We start from the raw sequence: 21,924 nt of genomic DNA, 5'->3' as shown, positions 1-21,924 counted from the left end.
TAGATTGTTGTATGTAATGTAATATAAGTCGCTTGTGTTTAACTGTTTTATGTCATGCTGTCAATTTGACGTATACGTTTTTATGAATAGGCAATACTTTATGGAATGCATTTATCAGGTTTGCTGGATTCCGAATTTAATTGAATTTTGTCTTAAACTTATTTTGGGAAATAGAAAATTTCAATGACAACCTACAACTTATATTCATGATTGTGGCATTGGTACTGAAAAGTAAATTCACAAAAAAAACGAGCTCTGAGAAAAATTCAAAACGAGAAGGTTCCCTATCAAATGGAAAAAAAAACAAAAGCTCAAAAACACCAAACAAATAGATTACACTCGGTCTTGCTCCGTCATATAAGTTCCTGCCAGTTTATCAATTTTTATTTCATCTTAATTTGTATCTTTTTGAAGATTTTCAGATTTGAACTTCTGTAAATTACTTTGGATTCGAATTTATAAAATGGATCATGTCAAACCAGCAGATAGCAAATAAACAAGATATCGAAATAAGGGAATTTAGATGTGGTTTTTATAGTTTGTTCTGATGCGGTGCTGTCACACCACTGTCCGATGTTAAGGGGAGGTTGAGTTCCTGCTAACAAGTTTAATCCTAGCGCATTCTGTGTTTTCTTGTCTTAAGTCAGGAGCCTGCTAGTAAATAATTGTTTGTTGCGGTATATCACATCATTATTGTTTTTCGATTATTGTTTTTTTGTGTTAATCAGGCCCGGTTAGTTTTGAATTTGTTTTACATATGTCATGTCTAGTCTTTTGTAGCTATGCGGTATATAAAGGAAACAGTAGTATACTGGTGTTCAAAAGTCATAAATTGATTGTGAAAATACTAATCTGGGTTATAAACCAAAACCAACAGATGGTAACACGTCAACAAGGAGAGGAGAACAAAGGAAAAATAGGAACACCAAAGTGCAACAAAAACAAACGCCAATACACATAGAAACGAACTATTTGATAACAACTGCCATATCCCTGACTTAGTACAGGAACTTTTTTCTAGTGTAATGGCATCCCAAACGTCTGTACGATGATACAGATGCCAACGTATACGTGATTTGGTTTATGACGGAAAGCTGTCTAATTGACAATAATGCCCTTTTTCAGAAAAAAATTTCGGAGGCAGCAAAATGTATAAAATGTTATCTGAATTTAACACAGTTTAGATATTTTTCTTCTCTGTAATATTAGAATAACTTAAATCTAAAATTTGCATCTTTTCATGAAAGGATTTAAGGTACTAAAGTATTTATAGATATCGTACAATCAAGACATTACCTTTTGTAAGGGAACTGATGTCTGAAAATATTCAGCATTCCTCCCCTATCCCCCAAAGACTTGCGTTATACGTCGTAAATCAGGCTAACTGATTTTCTACTAAATGTCATCTTACAAATCCAAACAAACGTAATCTTCAGCAAACAGAATAGATGATTGTCTGTTAGAAGTACAAAGAGCTGAATATTTTTCAAAACACATTGATTTAAATGATGAATCTAATAAGAAAGGACATTACAGCTTATTTTTCGGCATCATTTATAAGTCGGACAAACTCTTCAATATTTGTTGTAATGAATATTGAAGGTGGTGTAAATGTATGACATCGGATATTACATCCTTTATTATTCATACTGTCTTTGCAAGCCAACAAATCATAAGCAATAATAATGTATTACTCAATAGAAGCATGTTTTCAATAAAAAGAGTTGGTCGAAAACATATTTTAATGTACAAAAACCATCACTAGATAACTAACATTTCTTAACAGATATTAATTTTAGCATGCTGCCAATATTATAAGTAGATTAACAAGTCTTGACTGAAATAATTAAACTTTTGAGTTGTAAGTGTTATATCGAATTATAATATGAATATGATATAAAAGAAAAAAAATAGATATAAACAGAAAGTACAAATTCGTGAAACCACCTTAATACACTAGCACAAGTGATATATAACTTGAACGTCTGTGCGCTTTATTATATGTTTTTTGTTGCCGAATTTTTATACTTTTTGTAATGAATCATATTTATTATGTTCAGGAAAATATTTGCTAAACGCACCCGTCTTGAATAAATACATGCACTGTTTCAATTCTGTCGCTTTTAAAACAATGACCACTGTGTAGCATCACCACCGAATATAGGTACTTCGAGGGCGATGGGGAAAAAACTAATGGGAAGTCAGGTAAGGTCAAATTCTACTTTCATTATTATCTACGTTTTTTTTTAGAAGTAAATTTTGAGATTCTAATTCCTTATAATGTAGCTACTATAGAATGAAATTCAAAACAGTGTAGCTGTGGCCATTGATTCACACATTAAAATCATCCATTGACTGGGACAATTTACGTGAACGTTTGTCTGTAACGACCACTGTTCACGACGTACCTACGATAGACATTTAAACTGTGGGGTCACCAAAGGTTTCTTAACGCCTTTAATTATAAAATAATTCGAAAAATTAATCAGGAATAACTTTTATGCTTTGATTTATATAATTGATATAAATCAAAATATCGTGTTATTTATGATTCATTTTTCGAATTACTTTATTTAGGTGTTGAGAACCTTTGGTGACCCCATAGTTTAAGTGTCTTTAAAAAGTACATAGTGAGCATTGGTCGTTACATACAAACGTTCACCTAAATTGTCCCAGTCAATGGATGGTTTTAATGTGTCAATCAATGGCCACAGCTACACTGTTTTGAATTTCATTCTATATTAATACTAATTATGATTCCTAATTGGTTTTCCTTCTCTTCAATCTGACAGATTCCTAGCCGGTGATACCTGTCCATGAAACATAGGGAAGAGTTTTAATTTGTTGAAGTTTATTCACATTATCGTAGAACAAATGTATCTCATATTTTGGCTTCAACAACACTCTATGTCAAAATAATTGTTCTTTTCGGAGAAATTCATTTAAAAATATGGGATGATCTGTACAGCGAATAGTTTGTTACTGTACGGGAATAGAATGGACACTTTTTTGTGTTTTTTCATCTTCAGATATACCTATATCTGATAGTAATGCGAAATATTGACTACATGTTTTTTTTAAATGAGTGTTAATAATTTACGTCAAAATATATTGTCTATTTTAAAATTATATTAAAGTGTTTGCAATGAGTTATAATCAGGAACGGGTAAAAATTAGGCAAGACACGAGCGGCACAAACATCCACTTCATCAAACATACAAAGGAGGGAGGCAATTTTAAAAAGGCAAAAATCACTTAGTCAAAGAAAACCCAATGACATAGGTACGAAAGAGAGACGAGAATTTTTTTTTACGAACTACTGAACAGAAAAGCTAGAAAATGAGAAACAAATTGAATATATGACGACGTTAACCTAGCTTTGTTACGATTGCAGCTCTCCCGTTATTTTATTTTTTTCTTTAGTCATTGTAATCACACAATGTAAAAGTCAGCGCAAATTTCAAGAACACTGCTGATATGAAATGATATCGCCTCATATCGATGGCTATTATTTTTTAAATTAAACACGTGCGTTCGGATCAACATTCTGGGTATACAATTGAGAACGCTTAAACTAAAACATTTGAAGGCCTTCGTCAGTCTTGTTTATTTTTTCTTCTAGTTGAATATGACGTCCATTTTCACTGAACTAGTACACATTTTTATTTAGAGACAAGCTAAGGCCCACCTCCGGGTGCGGATTTCCTCGCTTCAATGAAGACCCTTCGATGGCCTTCGGCTGTTACTTGCCCTTTAGGTGGGTTGTTGTCTGTTTGACATATTCTCCATTTCCGTTTTCAATTTTAGGTAACATAAATACTAATATCTAAAAAAAAAAAGATGCTATATGAACAATCGAAACCTCAAAAGATTCCCCAAATTACTTTAAGTTGTAAGTTAAAGTATCTGGGTCGAGCCATATTTGTCTATCAAGAACCATCTGTGTGCGGGCAACGCACCGTTGTGTATATGTTTTTTTGTGTATCTAATAATATACTTCTAGTCTTTAATGTTTCTTTAATGATCTTATAATTACACTTCTTTGTCGATCGTTCTTCAAATTCTTTAACTTGATTACGAAAGATTGTTATAAGTGCATGATTTGATCATGTGTCTGTTGTAAGGGACATTTTTAAAGATATATGCATGTAAAGTCGAGGAAAAGAGAAACTTGTTAAGAAGATTTGTCTTTCATTTCAAGAGCAAATTGCGTTCTGCAATATTTGTTTTACATCAAAGCATGCATAACTTGTTATAGAACACGATAAATTTCATTGATTTTATTCTTTTTATGTATTAGCTGATACAAGTTTGTTTCACTGTGCATAATGTATGAATACATATGAAGTCTCTCATTTTTTAATGTTATTTTTACTGTTTGAGATGATATTTTTACCTTTAAAAAATAAGATAAACATAGCCATCATGAACTTGTTCTTATGTGTTTTTTGGCTTTATAAATATTTTGATATTAGCGTCACTGATGAGTTTTATGTAGAAGAAACGCGCGTCTGGCGTACTAAATTATAATCCAGGTACCGTTGACAACTATTTGACCATTGTTGGATAAACAGGGTTCTTGAACTGTTTATTTTCACTTCCAAAATCTCTATTAGTTATTTATCTTCATTACAACCAAAAAAATAATTCTATATACATAAAATATATAAACATATATTACAACCTTGATTATTGTAAGGAAATTTGTACACAGTTTTCCATTTCACATTATATCATGTAGAAGAGAGTATATATTGTGACAGGAAACCATAGATTAATTGAACACACACTCAGCTTGGTACTTGTATCGCACATCGTGTCTTCATATTTGTACAGATATTTATTCCAGAATTCGTAATATGGCTTCCTGAAGTTGACTCCAGTAGTAACAACAGCCCGTGTACCATTGTAGTCTATCTTGTAGTAGTTTCGTATTTTTGAATCGTAAACTTCTGTTAATTCAGTGTCATTTGTGGACAAATATCTGCTCAGGAGAAGAAAAACAAAAAGATGAATGGCAATCGTTAAATTTATTCACCTATCTCAAATTGGTCAGAAAATGTTGAAAATGATAAAAATGAACTGATTTTGGAAGCTTTTAATAGCTTAATGATTATTGTAAAGGCTGATGCAGAGTAACGAACAGGATCAGTTATCAAAATGTGAAAGAGCGAATTCGAGTAGCAAATATTAAAAAGTAAAAAATAGGTTAGAACCAGAAATAGGAGCAAATATATATAATGCAAAACATATAAATCCGAAACGGGAAAACGATTAAAAAACCCCATAGTCAATGGAAATGTTAAGCAATTACACGAGTTATAGAAAGCAGATCTAACCCTAACAGCGCATTTCAAACACTGAAAAAGGTATGACAACGTTTCAAAATACCCGTAAAATGATGAGAAAAATACTCACAAATAATTTTCAACATATTTATGAAAAGGACAGTACGACCTTATTGAGCAGTGAAAATAATGGCATCGACAACTTTTAATTCACTTTATAGATTTAGAAAAGTCCTATAAAAGCATACATAAAAGCTTGCATGAGATGCTAGTAAAAATAGCACAGCGCAATTAAAATGTTTAAAACAGAATTCAGATGACCTGTAGGTAATTTTATAGCCACTGATAGGAGTTCAAGTATTCCCAAAAGCTGTTTAAAAAGACTATAAGGATATTCTGGCCTTGCAAGATTCCAACAAAGACCTCCGTGTATCAATAGTATCAACAAACATTAAGCACACTACTGAATCAAAATAGGAAGATATAGCGGTATGATAGAAAAGACAGTACATAACATACAGGAATAGAAAGATCTAATCCTTGCCATATGTGCATCCGGGCATAAACGAGATTACGAAATGTCACCAGCTGTTATATTTTGGCATGACAAAAGATCTACCAACAAACAAGTGTCATCTTTTTTTTTTGTATACATAATAAGAAAAATCAAACAAAGATAACAGCCGTACATAAGTACTGAGTGATAATGTACATACCCATATTTCACATAGTCACTTAATAAGGACATAGAAGTTTTTGTCACTTCTACATCTCTTGCTGTATAATTATGTAGATGATGTCCAACAAGTGGCATACCAAACATATAAAACAAGTCCCAGCCATGTGGTACACCTAGAATGAAAACAAAAGTATTACTTGCCCGATTGTTTAAATTTCTGATTATCGGCTAAACGATATTCTATGATTTTGTTGTGACAGTTTTCAATTTCGCATAATCTTTTAATCAATTTGTTCTTACTTTGATTCGAGTCCTACTGGGGAGTTTTTGATATTCGAGATGTTTTACTCTAGAAGACATAATCTTCAATGACTTTTACTTTCAATTCATTTAATGTTTCACGTTCAATTACGTAATAGCATGAACTTCAAACAAAGTGAAAATTCCATGTCAAAGACATGTATGCAGTATCAAGTATGGATCAGAAACAAAATCGATAATAATGTCAAGAAGAATTAATATGTGCTGTGTTGTTTCTTTGACATATTCCCCATTTTAATTCTCAATTTTATTTTTATATGTCACTAATAAACAAAATATTTTTGTCTACTTTAGAGTGGGGGTTTGGGTAAATGTTGTTTTAATTTTCAGTGTAATGTGTAGTTTCTTGCATAATGTCTTTTGAATCTGAAGAAGTGTTTAGATATAGGAAGATGTGGTGTGAGTGCCAATGAGACAACTCTCCATACAAATAACAATTTAAAAAGTAAACCATTATAGGTTAAAGTACGGCCTTCAACACGGAGCCTTGGCTCACACCGAACAACAAGCTATAAAGGGCCCCAAAATTACTAGTGTAAAACCATTCAAACGGGAAAACTAACGGTCTAATCTATATAAACAAAACGAGAAACGAGAAACACGTATATATTACATAAACAAACGACAACTACTGTACATCAGATTCCTGACTTAGGACAGGTGCAAACATTTGCAGCGGGATTAAACGTTTTAATGGATCCAAACCTTCTCCCTTTTTCTGAAACAATAGCATAACATCACAACAAAGATAAACATACGATAAAATATCAATTGGCAGACTTAACTCAATCAAAAAACGTATGATTAAACAATGAACGAATAAATTTGATCTGCGATATCTGAATACAAATGCACAGTTAATTAAATATTAGAGACAAACATTCATGACCAAAAAGCTAACAAACAAATTCAAACGCAGGACATGACTGAGTTTGTATAGAATCCGATTCGTGATTTCAATAAAAAACGAATAATTAATTTGTGAGTGCTAGGTAGAGACGTGTGTTAATAAATCTATGATAACGAGTGCATGGGCAGATATGAGTATAAATTAAGGTTTTGATATCGAGTGCATGGGTAGAGATGAGTATTAACAAGAACTATCTTTAAAAAAGATATCCGACGTATTTAAATTTGAGTATATGTTTAAAACTATCATTTCGATAACCTTCAGAAGCACAAAGATACCATTTAAATAACGTTTTCTCTGTTTGTGTTCAGTATTCTCGGTCCTCGTATCTTTCTGTTTACATTCACCAAAACCCCGCGGAAATCTCACATGCATAGGTGCGTTCAAAAAGTCATGTACGTTCGTACAACAAAGTTTACATTAAAAAATTATATAATTGTCCCGAATAAACAGCTGTCACGGATGCAAAGAGCTATTGGAGAAACAATTATTTTAATAAAAATATAAATCTTTGTAAGATCTAGTTCAAATATTTAAAGTTTTTTACTTGCTTTCCATCACGATATAATTAACGAGACGTTTTTTCAAACACAATCAAATCACCCACCATGACAGCATTTTGTCCAATCACTGAAAGAATTTTCGAGCATGCGTATTCTGTTGCCATAGTTAAGCGTCCATAAGTTCAAAGGGCACAAACCGAAACTATACCGACTACGACTATAGTATCGAGTGCATGGGTAGAGACGCTTTGGTATTTAGTGCATGAGTAGAGACGTGTATAAATTAAAGCTGTTATTACCTTGCCACAATGGTCCAGATGGTGTCTCTGAAATATATTCGAAGCTGAGTAAATATGTTTTATTTAACCATCTTGATACTATGTCTGCCAATTTAATCATAGGTGTATAGAAAATGAGATCTGCTAGTATTCGTTGTACCTGAAATTAAATATAATATATTAGATTACGAAACAAATATTATTCACGTTTGGGTTTCTCAAACTTGGTAAATTGTTACATCTTATAATATCTTATAAATGGTTATACAAGACACGTAGCAAGTACTGGCATGACAACGAAAATTTTGTGTGAATTGATTTCTAATTTAATAAATCAAATTAATGCAAAGCTCTTAGTCTTTGCCCGGAACTTGCTGTACTTCAAGTACTTCTGGTTTAATCAGCTCTTTAACGCTTTCATAAGATGCGATTTTTAAATATTTTGCCATCGAGCATCGCTGAAGATAAATTTTGAATTTTTGAAATTCTAAGGCTTTTCTACCTCAGGCATGTATTTGGCAAAACTTTTAGGAATTTTGGTCCTCAATGCTCTTCAACTTCGTATTTTATTTAGCCTTTTTAACTTTTTTTTTATTCGAGCGTCACTGATGAGTCTTTTGTAGACGAAACGCGCGTCTGGCGCATATACAAAATTTAGTCCTGGTATCTATGATGAGTTTATTTAATTGTCAAAAATTGCGTTTGGTGCGGTAAAATTAGTTTCGTTAATGTTATTCTTCATTTGTCGTTAATTCAAATGCAACATTGTTACAACGTTGCATAGTTAGACATTAATTGAGATAAATGTGATGAATATCGTGTGTATGAACTTTGTTACCTTCGTTAAAAACTATGCATTAATTTACATACGTCAATCACCGCGAATGTTTAACTGATATAGCATCTGCTATAGTCTTTTAATATACTGTCTCAGCAAATGATTAAGATATAATTCTTTCGTGCCATGCTCTTTGCTCATTTTATAACAGGTAGTCATTATATTTGGTAATTATTTATACCGAGCAAAAGCGAGGTGTAAATTGTAGACAAATACAATGCCTACCCATGTTAAAATTAGCATAGAGCATGGCATGATATAATTATTTCGATTCAAATAGAAACATTTAGAACTTTTGTACATTGTACGCGTTTAATAGGCATCTATATTTTATTTGATGAAGCCAAAACTTTATCAGAAAATCAACTGTTTCAGGATAAACAAATGAACAAATACATTAACACATACATTAAGAATAATTTTAATTATTTTCCAAGTGAGCAACACCAAAACAAATGTCCATTTTGATTTCTGGCTTTGTTTAAAACACAACGGACGGTGCAATTTCAATTGTTACGTAAATGACGTGCAGCCCATGTTTTATTGGGAGTAGAACATGGCTTTGTTTCAAAAACGAAAGAAGAATGTTAGATAAGATTAGCAAATGAACTCTTACCTGTGGAAATGGTAAAACTTTACTTTCTTTCCATTCATTGAATTCTAAATTTGCATCCCCTGTAATTATTGAATTCTTATACATAAGGTTTTCCTTTTGGAATGTCATTGATTTTGAACTAAAGGAGAGTGTTAACATTTAAATAAATGACTTTAAAATTAGGTGTTTGCATTATAAACGGCGGATGATTGCTTATTGTTGAAGGCCGTATTTATGCTCTAGTCCTTTAGTTCCGGTGTACAGTTGTCTCATTGGCAATAATATTACATCTTCTTATTTTTATCATAGAGATTTGAAATCGCCATCGTAAGATACTTATGCCTTTCATTTTAATCCTAATACTCATGAATGAATGAATGAATGAATGAATGAATGAATGAATGAATGAATGAATGAATGAATGAATGAATAGATGAATTAATTAATGAATACTTTATTGCAAAAGCATATATAATCTACTTAATTATACAATCATCAAAACACCAGGCTTCAAATTTAAAACACCAAATAAGCGCTTATTTCTACAAAGGACTCATCAGATGAGTTCGAATAAAATCATTTTGAAGGCAAAATTAATAACATAGTTAAAAAAAGATGTGCCAAATCTGGAAATGCCTATCAATGGTTGTGTTCTGTTCGGAACATGTGCTCGATTCTTTATATCATTATAGCAAATCGGATGTCAGCCACAGCATGTGCAAACCACTGCAATGCTAAGCTATGAGGAAAAATTAGGAAAAAATAAAAAAAGTAAAAAATGCAAACACTTTACAAACACATTATATATGTGCATTGGCTGATAGAAACTAAGGAACATATCCACTTTCCCTTCAGGAGTAAATTCAATGCTTCGCCTCTAAGCATGTGGCATTAATAACACGGCTGGAGTAAAAACAAATGCGTCTTGGTAGGTTAATCTTTCTACGGACTGTTATCTCGTGAACTAGCATATTAAAAATCTGTCGCAGAGTGTGTTGTGGAGTACAAATCAGTAATAATATTCGGGTAACATGAGTATAATCTCGTTTTCACATGCATGTAAAACATTATTCCACCATCATATTCATCATCACCGTTTAAAAGTATTAACATATTAAATTTTTGAAAGTATTAGCATATTTAGCTCAGACGCTTCTGAATAAGATTTATACTTGCAAACTGGTCTTCATCAGGAAACAGTGTTTGATAGTAATTAGTTAAACCTTCGATGGTATGATTGTCAATTGTCCCTTCTGTTGAAACTGGAATTATAAATAAATGAAAATATCAACCACAGACAAAAAACCAATGATGTTAATTTTGTTAAGACATATTTATAAATATATTTTATTTTTATTTGAATTTTGCACAAAATTTTGAAATTGAAGTCGAAGTTTTTCTCATCTAACTTAATCACTACTAAAGTATCACTATTAATTGTAAATAGAATGTTGTGAAAGTCAAGGTTTCATATAAAATCCAATCATGATCAATAGTATCCCTTTTTCAAGTTTTTGAAGTAGCATAGAATAGATGGTCTACATCTTTGATAAAATTGCACATTTTGAGAGTAGGATGCAATTGATGATTGATTCAGACTTTTAATGTAAACATAGAAAACTATGTGTTTTATTATATATACCGCTGTAATTTCTGAAAAACACCATATTTGTGTTTGATACAATTTTTTCCACATATGCCAAATAAGGGGAGATAACTCAGATAGTAGTGGAATTATAATAGAAAGTGTTGTGAATTTACCTTTTTTAAATATTTCAATACTTTTAATTATATTTCAGAAAAATACATGATTACAAATTCTATAGGCAAATTATTAACAAATTCTATGGACTTTAATTCAGACGGTCCAGCCGCTTGAAACAGCGAAAAGTAAATTGACTACCGAATTAGACTACTTACCGGATTTGTAGTAACATAAGCAACACGACGGGTGCCACATGTCGAGCAGGATCTGCTTACCCTTCCGGAGCACCTGAGATAACCCTAAGTTTTTGTTGGGGTTCGTGTTGCTTAGTCTTTAGTTTTCTATGTTGTGTCTTCTGCACTATTATTTGTCTGTTTGTCTTTTTATTTGTAGCCAAGGCGTTGTCTGTTTATTTTCAATCTATGAGTTTTGACTGTCCCTATGGTATCTTTTGTTCCTCTTTTAAACGAAAACTGATTGATTAGTTGATTAAAAGGTTGGTTTTTAGCACTATTGTCTATATTGTGGGGTCGATTATTCGTGGAGGAAATTTGGGCCTTTTGAAAAAAACATCGACATCGTTAGGAATCGCACGCGTATGCAACAACTGAGTTCTAACTCACAACCTCAGTATTGACAAAGCTGTTCAACTAATACCACGCCGTCAAGGGCCCAAAATTAAACTAAAAAAGCCCAAAAAATAATCGTGATAACAACATGTGATCTGCAGCATACTGAATCCATGTTACTTACTCACGGGATGGAAATAATTCATCTCTCGACAACACCAATAACACTGATTCAGCATGGATGTTGTTTCCACATCGATACACGAGTTCAGGACTCTCTGTTGTATAATAGCCGTCTATAGTTATTGGATATGTTCCAAATGTTTTGTCCTGAAAACAAAAATTCAATCAAGAAAATTAAAACACAAATTTAGTATAATAAACAAAATCGGTCATAATTTAGAAAAATCTTTTACCTTATTTCACAACGATCTTTTAACCTGAATATCACCGATTAACCTATTACAATAGCTTACATAGTGAGACTTTTCATGCGAACAAGGTCCCACTCATATCTTAATATCATACTATATATCAATGAATACAAATGTAAATGATGATGTGACAACAATTTGACAGCAACCATTTAACACAAAAATTGAAAGGTATAAAAACATTGACTACTTTTAAAACAGCTTCATCTCTTATGTTTCTGTGTTTTTATTGAAACGTAAGCGCCTGAAATTTTTTTGATAAATGCTCGAGGGGTGATTGATTGTTTTGAAAATTCAAATAAAAAACTTCGAAAACGTTCTTAATATTTGAATGTGTATATGTCAGTACTCACCTCTGTTAAACCTGCATTTAACATTTCCTCAGATATATTCATCCGTTTATCATGTATTGGACTGAATTTATTGTTCACTCGAGTCGTCCCAGGTCTACAATTAACAGGGAAAGATGTCTTTCTACTGGTTCTTACACAGTCAGATAAAAACCAATGGGCAATTGGTGAACCGCTGTGTATGATGGCATTTTTAAATAAGCCTACAATGTTATGATAGTTTATATTTCCTGACAGTTTCAGTATTAATATTTGTTTTGGCAAGAGTTAACAACCAACAAAAATGTTTCACATATAAATTTTATCTAAAAACTAAATAGTATGATTGCCATGGTGTTCTTTCTCTGTAATATTTGGACTGCCTATTCGAAAAATATACAAAAATGTGTTAAACTTCTCTAAATAACACACTATTCGGGTTATTCAGTGAGTACCACATTTTTATGCTATTTCTTCATAGGCAGAAAACATATAACAGTCATTCCTTAAGTAATGTCAAAATCAAAATAGTACTAAAATGATCATCAAATTATACCAAGACATACAAAGTTAAATCCATCAATTCATGGTTTTCCAACCAGGGTCCAATTTTTCTCTCGAGATATTCAAATCAATCCAACAGGTATGTTATGCAAAGTAAATCGACCGAGGTGAAGGACAGAGAATTTAAACTGCTACTGGGAGAGGGTACTATATATAGGGCAGAAGGAAGGTGCATTACAGGCCACCCATTGGTAAAAAAGTAAGAGTTTCTTTGGAAAACTGTAAAATCTATCCGTCGTTGGATGTTTTTCATAACATTTCTTGTAATATTTTTTTTTAACAATGTACATTCATTAAAAAGAATACATTTCACAAAATTTACCTTTAGTCAGATTGGAAACAATATGAAGTCCAACATCTGAGGCCCCTAGGCTATGACCATGTATGGTCACTCTTTCTGGATCGCCGTTAAAATACTTGATGTTTAGATTAACCCATTCCATCGCCTGTACCTGGTCTAACAAACCGTATATCCCTTCAATACCTTTACGTTTGTCTGCATAGAAACCTTTATCAATATAACCATATAAATTTGTTTAGAAAGCTCCCGTTTATTCAAATTGTTCGACATTTTAAAACACAATCAACAGATTACAAATGTTCAGTACATATTTATCATTCGCAGTATATCACGTCAACTCTCTAAGACAAACTATGAAAAGTAGATCTTTGAGTTTATTATGCAGATACTCATACAATTTCTGCTAATGATATTGCTGAAGAAAAATGCAGTTAAAATGAAAGTGAGTGTTTTGACAAGAAAAGATGTTTGAACTAGCCAATCGGAAGTTGCTTAAGATTAGACAATCAACTGCTCGGCAAAAACGAGAGAAAAATTGCACAGAATAAAATAAAACAATTTTAACATAATAAAATGCTGTTGATTATTTAGATCTTATAGCAAACTAATTCTTACCATATATACCAAGTCTGTAATTAAATGTTATTACGATAATCTCCCCGTGTGCTGCAAGAACATCTCCATCCAACATGGCGCCCATACCTGCAATGTTAGATCCCCCGTGTACATATAACAACACCGGTAATGATTTCTGCTTAGTCTGTAAAAGCAAGACGAATGTTTCAGTCAATGATATCATCCATATGAAATGGACATTCGAAATTCTTTTGTTGACTGAATATGATTTTAACAGCTGCTAGTTGTAGGAACAAGAAACATTCTAATAGAAAAAAAAGTGTAATACAATTACTATGGTAAACCATGATTAATAAAGTTTTTTACCTTATTCAAAAATACACGCCAAGGTATTCAATATGAAAAAGATATATCTATAATTATTTTCATTTTGTAAAGTATACTTACTTTTGGAACATATACATTCATATACAAACAGTCTTCATCAAACGCATTAAAACCTTCTCTGTGAATATCTATGTAGTCAGATCCGTATTGCGGACATGCAGGGGGTAAAGAAATTGTATCCTTAATGTCAGACCAATTTAAAGGTGGAGCAGGTCGCTGAAACAAAAACACAACATGAAGACGATTTTAGTAACTAGAAGACATATTTTATGAACTAAAGCGAGTAAAAGTGGTTAAGTAAAAGTTTTTCAATCGACAATGAGTTAAATTAACATTCTTTAGTGTGCGAGGTTTGCGTGGTGAATGTAAAGTCTACACTGTAATTATGTCATTAACTTTAAGGCACAAGTATGACAACATATTCAAGTCCTCAATTAATTCACGATTGTGTTTACATGTTAAAGCTGTGTTTTTTTCGCAAGGTTTGTTCTACATAAATATGGTAATGAATGGGATAAACATATATATGTAGGCTCAAAATATTATTAGTGCATTATTACTTTTGTATCTATAGTTATGTTAAAACATTACTTCGTGATTTTCTCCAAATTATTAGAGAGAAAGGGACATATTGGTCCGTGTAACACTTATCAATTCAAAGTTTAAGGTTTATGACCTCTTCTGTAGCCATTTTTGTACGAACTTTTCAAACTTCAGTTGTTTCAAACTACAAATATAATGAATAATAGAGATAGGTCATTTTGTACATACACCAAGGGGAAACTTGATGCAAAGCATTATTATTTACTGTTTCATTGCATTTAATAGAAAAAGAGTACTTTGTGGCAAATGAACCAAGATTTTTATAGAAATTCAACAGCCTTTATTACAGAGATTTTTGTTATAAAATTTTAAACATAGATCACTCACTTGCTTTTCTATGATGTGCTAGTCTTTCTTTTTAACAAAAAGTTCTAAACAACCTGTAAATTCCAAAATACCTCGTGCTGAGTCACTAAAGTCGAGCGCATCCTAAAAGGTGTACTTGATTTGGTCCATATTTTTATTTGTTTTAACCAATAACTGCATTAATTAACTTGTTTTCAGGAAATCAACGCTAGCACTGCATGCAGTTATCCTATATCTGTGAGTCATCAAATTGCCAAATATGAGAGTACAAGGATAAAGACTGTGGATTTTCTATAAAATGTCCATATGTTTAGCATTGAATCAACACAAGGGTACACAATCCTTAATAATATTGATCGCGCTTTACATTGTACTGGTTTTTCGGAAGTAACATTGGTGTATGGCCTAAAATGATTTGTTTAAATACAAACAGCGTGACACTCTCTTTAAACGATCCATTTTGACGTACAGGTCTGTGTTCTTTTACTTAGCTCAAAGTTGATTGTTGTACGATAACTTAAAACCAAATAACAAATACGGAACTTTCCCTTTATACAAAAATATCCCGCTTTCTTTTATTAGCTCAACTGGCCCGATTTTATTTAATATTTATAATATATTATTTTGGAGTTTAGTATTACGTCCATCATCACTGAACTACATGTAGTACACATTTTTGTCTAGGGGCCTACTGAATCACGCCTAGCAAACCGTTCATTGCGACACTATATATTCAATAGTCCTTCCGTATCGATACTTGGAACTAAAATCAATCATAAACGGCAATATATTATCGTCATGCAATCGATAAAAAATGAAAACAAAACGTTTAAAATTGTTTTCGACCGAAGCGTTTTTTCTGGATCAACCTTCATCAGGAACGCTCAAAAGTCGTATAATTCTATTTGGCCTACTGCGAGTTGGTCAGTTATAACTGTTACTCCTAAATGTTTGGCACTGGGGAAAGCAAAAAACCAAATAGCTCTGAATTATTTATATCAAACGCCAAGCTGATATTACAGATTTTTTTAAAAAGTAAATCAACTTGTTTGATGCTTGTTTAAATAGGTAAAAATATTTTTTTAATAGATGCACAACCTTAAAAATTTAAGGATACTATTATCTCATGTGATGTCTAATATGTTTCATAAAAAATCGTCTTTTTCTTTGAATTATCTTTTTTGTAATTAAAATGATTTGATTTATTTCGTGTGTTTTATTCCTTTATGAGATTATAATTAGAGCCGTATTTACAGGTACTCAACTTTTCGACCTTTGTTTTATTTTTGATATCTTTAAATAAAACTTTCAAAAAGCGAAAGAATCAAAACTGTACGTTAAGTTTACCACTTTTAAAGTTGAAACAAATATCTAAAAGAGGGACGAAAGATACCAAAGGGACAGTCAAACTCTAAAACAAACTGACAACGCCATGGCTAAAAATGAAAAAGACAAACAGAAAAACAATAGTACACATGACACAACATAGAAAACTAAAGAATAAACAACACGAACCCCACCAAAAACTAGGGGTGATCTCAGGTGCTCCGGAAGGGTAAGCAGTTCCTGCTCCACATATGGCACCCGTCGTGTTGCTTATGTGATTACAAATCCGGTAAATAGTCTAATTCGGTAGGTCACATTCATGAAAGGGAAGGGGATTGTAGTTACGACGTAAGGAACATATCCGATATCATTTGTGAAACGGTTATTCCATAACGGTCAACCAACTCGTGATGGCGTCCGTAAAATTTACGAAGGGATGATTTCAACTTCACCATTTGGAACTCTTGGTTTAATAGCTTCCTTGTGAGCAGTAACCCTCTATCAAGAAAATCATGATAGGAAATGCAAGCACGGGAATATCGTATCAATTGGGAGATATATACCCCGTATGCAGGTGCTGCTGGACTGTTGCTACTTAGAAAGGGAAAGTTCACAATTGGAAAGCTGAAATCATCTCTTTTGTCGTAAAGTTTTGTTTTTAACAGACCCTCATTGTCAATTTCTAGATGTAAGTCAAGCTATGAAGCCGACTTAACTGTTTCTGTAGTATCCTTTATCTCCAATTCGATGGGATAGATGCGTTCCACATAGTCACCAAATTTTGAATTGTTTAGTGACAGAACGTCATCTATATAGCGGAAAGTAGAGTTAAAGGATATAGCTAACTTCTTATCTTTCTTCCTAAGAAGTTCCTGCATGAAGTCAGCCTCATAATAATAAAGAAACAAGTCGGCAAGTAGAGGGGCACAGTTTGTTCCCATTGGGATGCCGACAGTCTGTTGAAAAACACGTCCTCCGAACGTTACAAATATGTTGTCAATCAAGAAATCAAGCATCTTGATAATATCGGTTTCAGAGAATTTTTTGTTTGAATCAGAGTGATTCTTTACAAAGTATGATTTATCCCTCCTAAGACAAGATACTTGTATCTACGTTGGCCATTCTTTTTTATGAAGCAAAGTAATACCAACTCTTTCAATTTGTCTTTTAGTTTGGAATGTGGAATACTTGTGTAAAGAGTAGAAACTAAACTATCAAATTTTAAATAAAAAAATATTTAGGATTTTAAAAATCTTATTATTTGGTGAAGATTTCAACATTCAAAACTATTTAAAAATTTGGAAATTTGATATTTCAAAACTATGATCAAAATAAAAATCAAAAAAAATTTGAATTGATAAGTGTTACACGGATTCATATTGGATGAGTCACTTACCGTTTTGTTTTATTCTGTTGATTAAATTATCCATTGCACATGTATAAATGATATTTTTATCTGTATTAATTGTTTCTTGCCTTAACTACTGTATATGTATCGCTTTCATCATATTTTTACTGAGTCACAAACACATCTTTTGACGTTAGACATTTTGTTTACGTTTTTATGACGTCATAATCAAATGCGTTTGAATTTAGTATAAATAGAGACCACTTTGTTAAGTTAGCTTCAGTCGTGAATTGGCTCTCGAGGTACGTAGAACTCTCACTATTAAAACTTATCACTTTATGTGATAACTTAACAGTCTTTTCTACGCTCAGCGTGTTTAATAAATATTAGACTCACGTTTCAAGGTGATTAGAATAAATCATACAAGAATACTTTAGGTCTATAAGACTCTATAACTGCACAAATAAACGACTCATCACAGTTAAAAGAGTCACAGCTATTTTGACCAAGAATAAATGACTCAGTCGTTTCCTGTTTATACTAAAGCCACACAACGTCACTTGACGTCTTATTGACTCACATAAATTGTTCGGCCATTTAATTTATACCGATATTTATAGACGGTAGAATAAATTGCCAAAAACTATGGATATATTATTGATTTGAATTGTTATTTTGTTAATGTTAATAAAGAGATAATGAATATTTGATTTTTTTTATTCTGTCTTGATAAATTTTTAAATAAAAAAATACTAAAATCTTTTCGAGCGTCACTGATGAGACTTTTGTAGACAAAACGCTTTTCAAACTGTTTACACACGGAACATTTAACTTTGATGTTAAAAAATCCAACAGTTCCTCTGAAACAAGAGATAAGGTGAAATCCTATTCCGAAGGTAGATATTCACAACACTGCACGATCTCATTACTCGACTTGAATTGTATCAAAGGAGAATGTAAAGTTTCAATGCATTAAGATTAACAAGTAAACTTCTTGTATACATTGTTGCATTTATATAATACATTACTTGATAGACACTTAGGTCATTAAGAGCTACTGTTTCGACAGTCTGTCAATTTTTTTTTTTTTTTTTTCGTATGTTAATCTTTACGATTAAGGTCCTAACGAACTTCAATATTTAAAATTGTATTTATGTGTTTCTTAGTTACATATTTGTTTAATTTTTAGTGATTAAGAATATAACACAATGTTAATTGTTGTACCACTATTATTGACATATTTACTTATTATGTCTGTTTGTTTTGTTTACACATCATCCTCAATATAATGGAATTTTATGCGAATGCCAAACAAGTGAGAGATCTAATCCATCATTTTCTAAAAAAAAGAAACTGTCTGTACCAAATCTGGAAAAACAGTTGTTATATTTTCTTTTATTGTGTGTAAGCTTTTGATTTTGTCATTTGATATGGGACTTTCCGTTTTTAAATTTACCTCAGAGTTCGGTATTTCTGTGATTACTTTCCACAAGTAGTCTAAATTTTAAGGTGATTTTTATACTATAATATTGGTCTTATTATTTGACCGAACTATTATCATTATTCATAATAAATACAAGGACACATTTGGTTTTTGAACTGATATACACTAATCCATTAGCGTTTAATATTTGAATTGTGTTTGAATTGTGTTTGGTCTACTAAAATATAAAATTTTGTCGAATAACTTATAGGGAAAACGGTAGTATTTAATTTTCCCAGCATTAGGTTGGCCTTTTGTGTACCCAAGGCAGGTGAAGGAAGTCAAATTAGGAGCGCTGTGATTGGATGTAAGGGTACAATATATTTTTTATTTATCTATGAATAACTGCAGTGTGTATATTTACAATATAAATTTTAAAACCTATTGAAATATTTTCTAGAGAATTATTCGAAAAGACTTGCAAAATTTCATAAATTTGGTGCAAAATGACGGTGGGCATGGATAACATAAACAAGCTCCGTTGGAAGTTGGTCATGATACTATTTGGCTTTAATTTTTAAAACAGAGGAATAAAGTACTAACACAACATATAACTGTTTTATCCAGGTTTTTATCTTAAAAAGTGGTAAATTTAGAAAATGTTATCATTGTCGCCTATGGCAGAATAAATAGTACCGTTTTCCCTATAGTCATGTATAAACTATGGCACGAGTAAAGTATCTAAGATTTTACCTGTATAAAAAGGCTAAATTAATTTAATGATTCACCAGGCCATGTTTGAATATATTTAAAATTGAAAGCGCATAACGATTGTTTTTTTAACCTAATACAAAACTTTTTTATACATGTCTTTAAAGAATTAAATATCATAGTTATCTCCCCTTATAACGCAAAAATTTCAAAAATTTTGGATTGGTGAAAATATTCTGATTCGTAAAAACGTATTATCATAACATACAATAACATAATGTCCTTAAATTTTAATGAACTGTTTCATAATTTATTTGCATTTATTCCGGTATAAAAATTTGCTTATTTAAACAACATTTTTGATAAATCTATTGCTGTTATTTGCAATTCAAGGTATCACAACATTCCCATACTACATATAAATAAGTAAATCAGCTTACCTCAAATCGTAGTGATCCAATTGGTGGTGAAGCGTACGGTATTCCAAGATATTCCTCGACATGTTTTCCAGAAAGCCTAGACGTTACTTTCCCACGAATTTTACCATACAGTGTATTCCTAATTGGATTCCATTCATTCGTTGATGTGACACTAATACAGCACAACACTGTCACAATCAAAGTATCAAGTATTGTCATTTCATCAGTTAACTATTATGAAGCTCCAACAGGAAACTGAAATAGTATTTTCAGATCAGCAACTTTAACTACATAATATGGATAATGCAATATATCAGCAACATTTCTCATCTGTCATGTTATGTCATTATTGTTCATAAAAAATATTAATCTGACGCTATTGTTAATTGGTAATGTTGCTTCTTAATTACGTTCTGTCTGTTTAATTTCGTAGTCAGGAGGTCAAATTCTTAAACAACAATAAATCGATGATGAATGCCAGCTCTAATAAAAAAGTTACATGATAATATTGAATGCAGACTATCGTGCCTGTTTGAGATAACTAAGAAAAAAAATAATGATGAAATGGTATGTTGATTAAAAATTTCGAAAGAATTTGGAGCATGTGGCGTAAGACATCAACAAGTGGAGCTGGCGATGTTATATGTCCAATGCTGCTGGTTCAGTGCCTATTTATGAATATACTATACTGTATTCAATTTAATTGCTGTATATTAACCTAGATAATCCAGATAAAATGTACTAAACAAATCATGTCTGTTTTCATAAAGAAATATAATAAACTATTTTTCGGTGGATTTTGTTTCTAACAAATTCAAAATGCGCGTTGCTTAGTCTTCAGTTTTTCAAATAGTGTTTTGTAGACAATTTTATTTTCTTTTCTTATTTTGTAGTACCATCTTGTTTTTAATTGTTCTTTATGTGTATATTTGAATACCATATTTCACTACAACAATAAAAAAGTAACGGCAACAGAAACTATTTTAAAGTAAAACAGATTATCAGGCACGAATTCGAATAATATTAATAAAATTTCATTTTGTTTTTTGTAAATGTCAGTTGAACAGCATTCTAACGACATGAGTAACAACATTAGGACATATGCAGGATTATATCCCAATGTCTTCAACATTATACATACGTATATAATATAATATACCGCTCTAATACATCACAAGTATAAAAAAATATTGTGAATAAATCATTCTAGGACTAGCAAAAAAAGGTAACAGTAGTATACCGCTGCCCAAAGGATCTAGCACAAACATTTGATGTGAAACGTTTGATATATAGTAAATATAAAACGTATAGTGAGCACATGTAAAACGTAAAATCACAAAAAGCAAAGTCCCTTATCAAATGGCAAAATAAAAAGCTCAAACACATCAAACACCCTATCCTATACTTATTAGCTTCTTGAAGAAGAAAATTGTTAATGTTGTTAGTCTTCTTCAAGTTATAACAAAGTATAATGTATAGACCGCACAGTACGCTACGGTACATTATTAGCT

The 21,924-nt window shown here is 31.7% G+C and overlaps 1 protein-coding gene across 1 annotated transcript; it reads right to left on the bottom strand.

Moving 5' to 3' along the window:
- Positions 1–4,635: 4,635 nt before the first annotated feature.
- LOC139500438 (neuroligin-3-like) lies at positions 4,636–20,740 on the bottom strand. Its single transcript, XM_071289178.1, has 11 exons — positions 20,435–20,740; positions 14,338–14,493; positions 13,930–14,074; positions 13,336–13,521; positions 12,474–12,673; positions 11,875–12,016; positions 10,585–10,674; positions 9,434–9,492; positions 8,001–8,139; positions 6,005–6,140; positions 4,636–4,984 (listed from the first exon to the last, which is right to left on the bottom strand). Exons 1-11 carry the CDS (start codon positions 20,630–20,632, stop codon positions 4,729–4,731), a joined length of 1,707 nt encoding a protein of 568 aa, XP_071145279.1. The 5' UTR covers positions 20,633–20,740; the 3' UTR covers positions 4,636–4,728.
- Positions 20,741–21,924: the final 1,184 nt, after the last annotated feature.

This window comes from Mytilus edulis, chromosome 1, assembly GCF_963676685.1.
Source record: "Mytilus edulis chromosome 1, xbMytEdul2.2, whole genome shotgun sequence".
In the NCBI taxonomy this organism is placed as follows: domain Eukaryota; kingdom Metazoa; phylum Mollusca; class Bivalvia; order Mytilida; family Mytilidae; genus Mytilus; species Mytilus edulis.
Note: the sequence above shows the minus strand (reverse complement) of the source record. Positions and strands in the feature narration are given on the sequence as shown.

What these genes read in the sequence shown, in the direction of transcription:
- LOC139500438 (XM_071289178.1), bottom strand. Translation starts at nt 20,632, where the DNA reads ATGACAATACTTGATACTTTGATTGTGACAGTGTTGTGCTGTATTAGT. An exon ending in TGAATGTATATGTTCCAAAA is followed by an intron (nt 14,075 to 14,337) that starts GTAAGTATACTT and finishes TTGCTTTTACAG; the next exon opens with ACTAAGCAGAAATCATTACC. An exon ending in AAGTTTTACCATTTCCACAG is followed by an intron (nt 8,140 to 9,433) that starts GTAAGAGTTCAT and finishes ATTTAATTTCAG; the next exon opens with GTACAACGAATACTAGCAGA.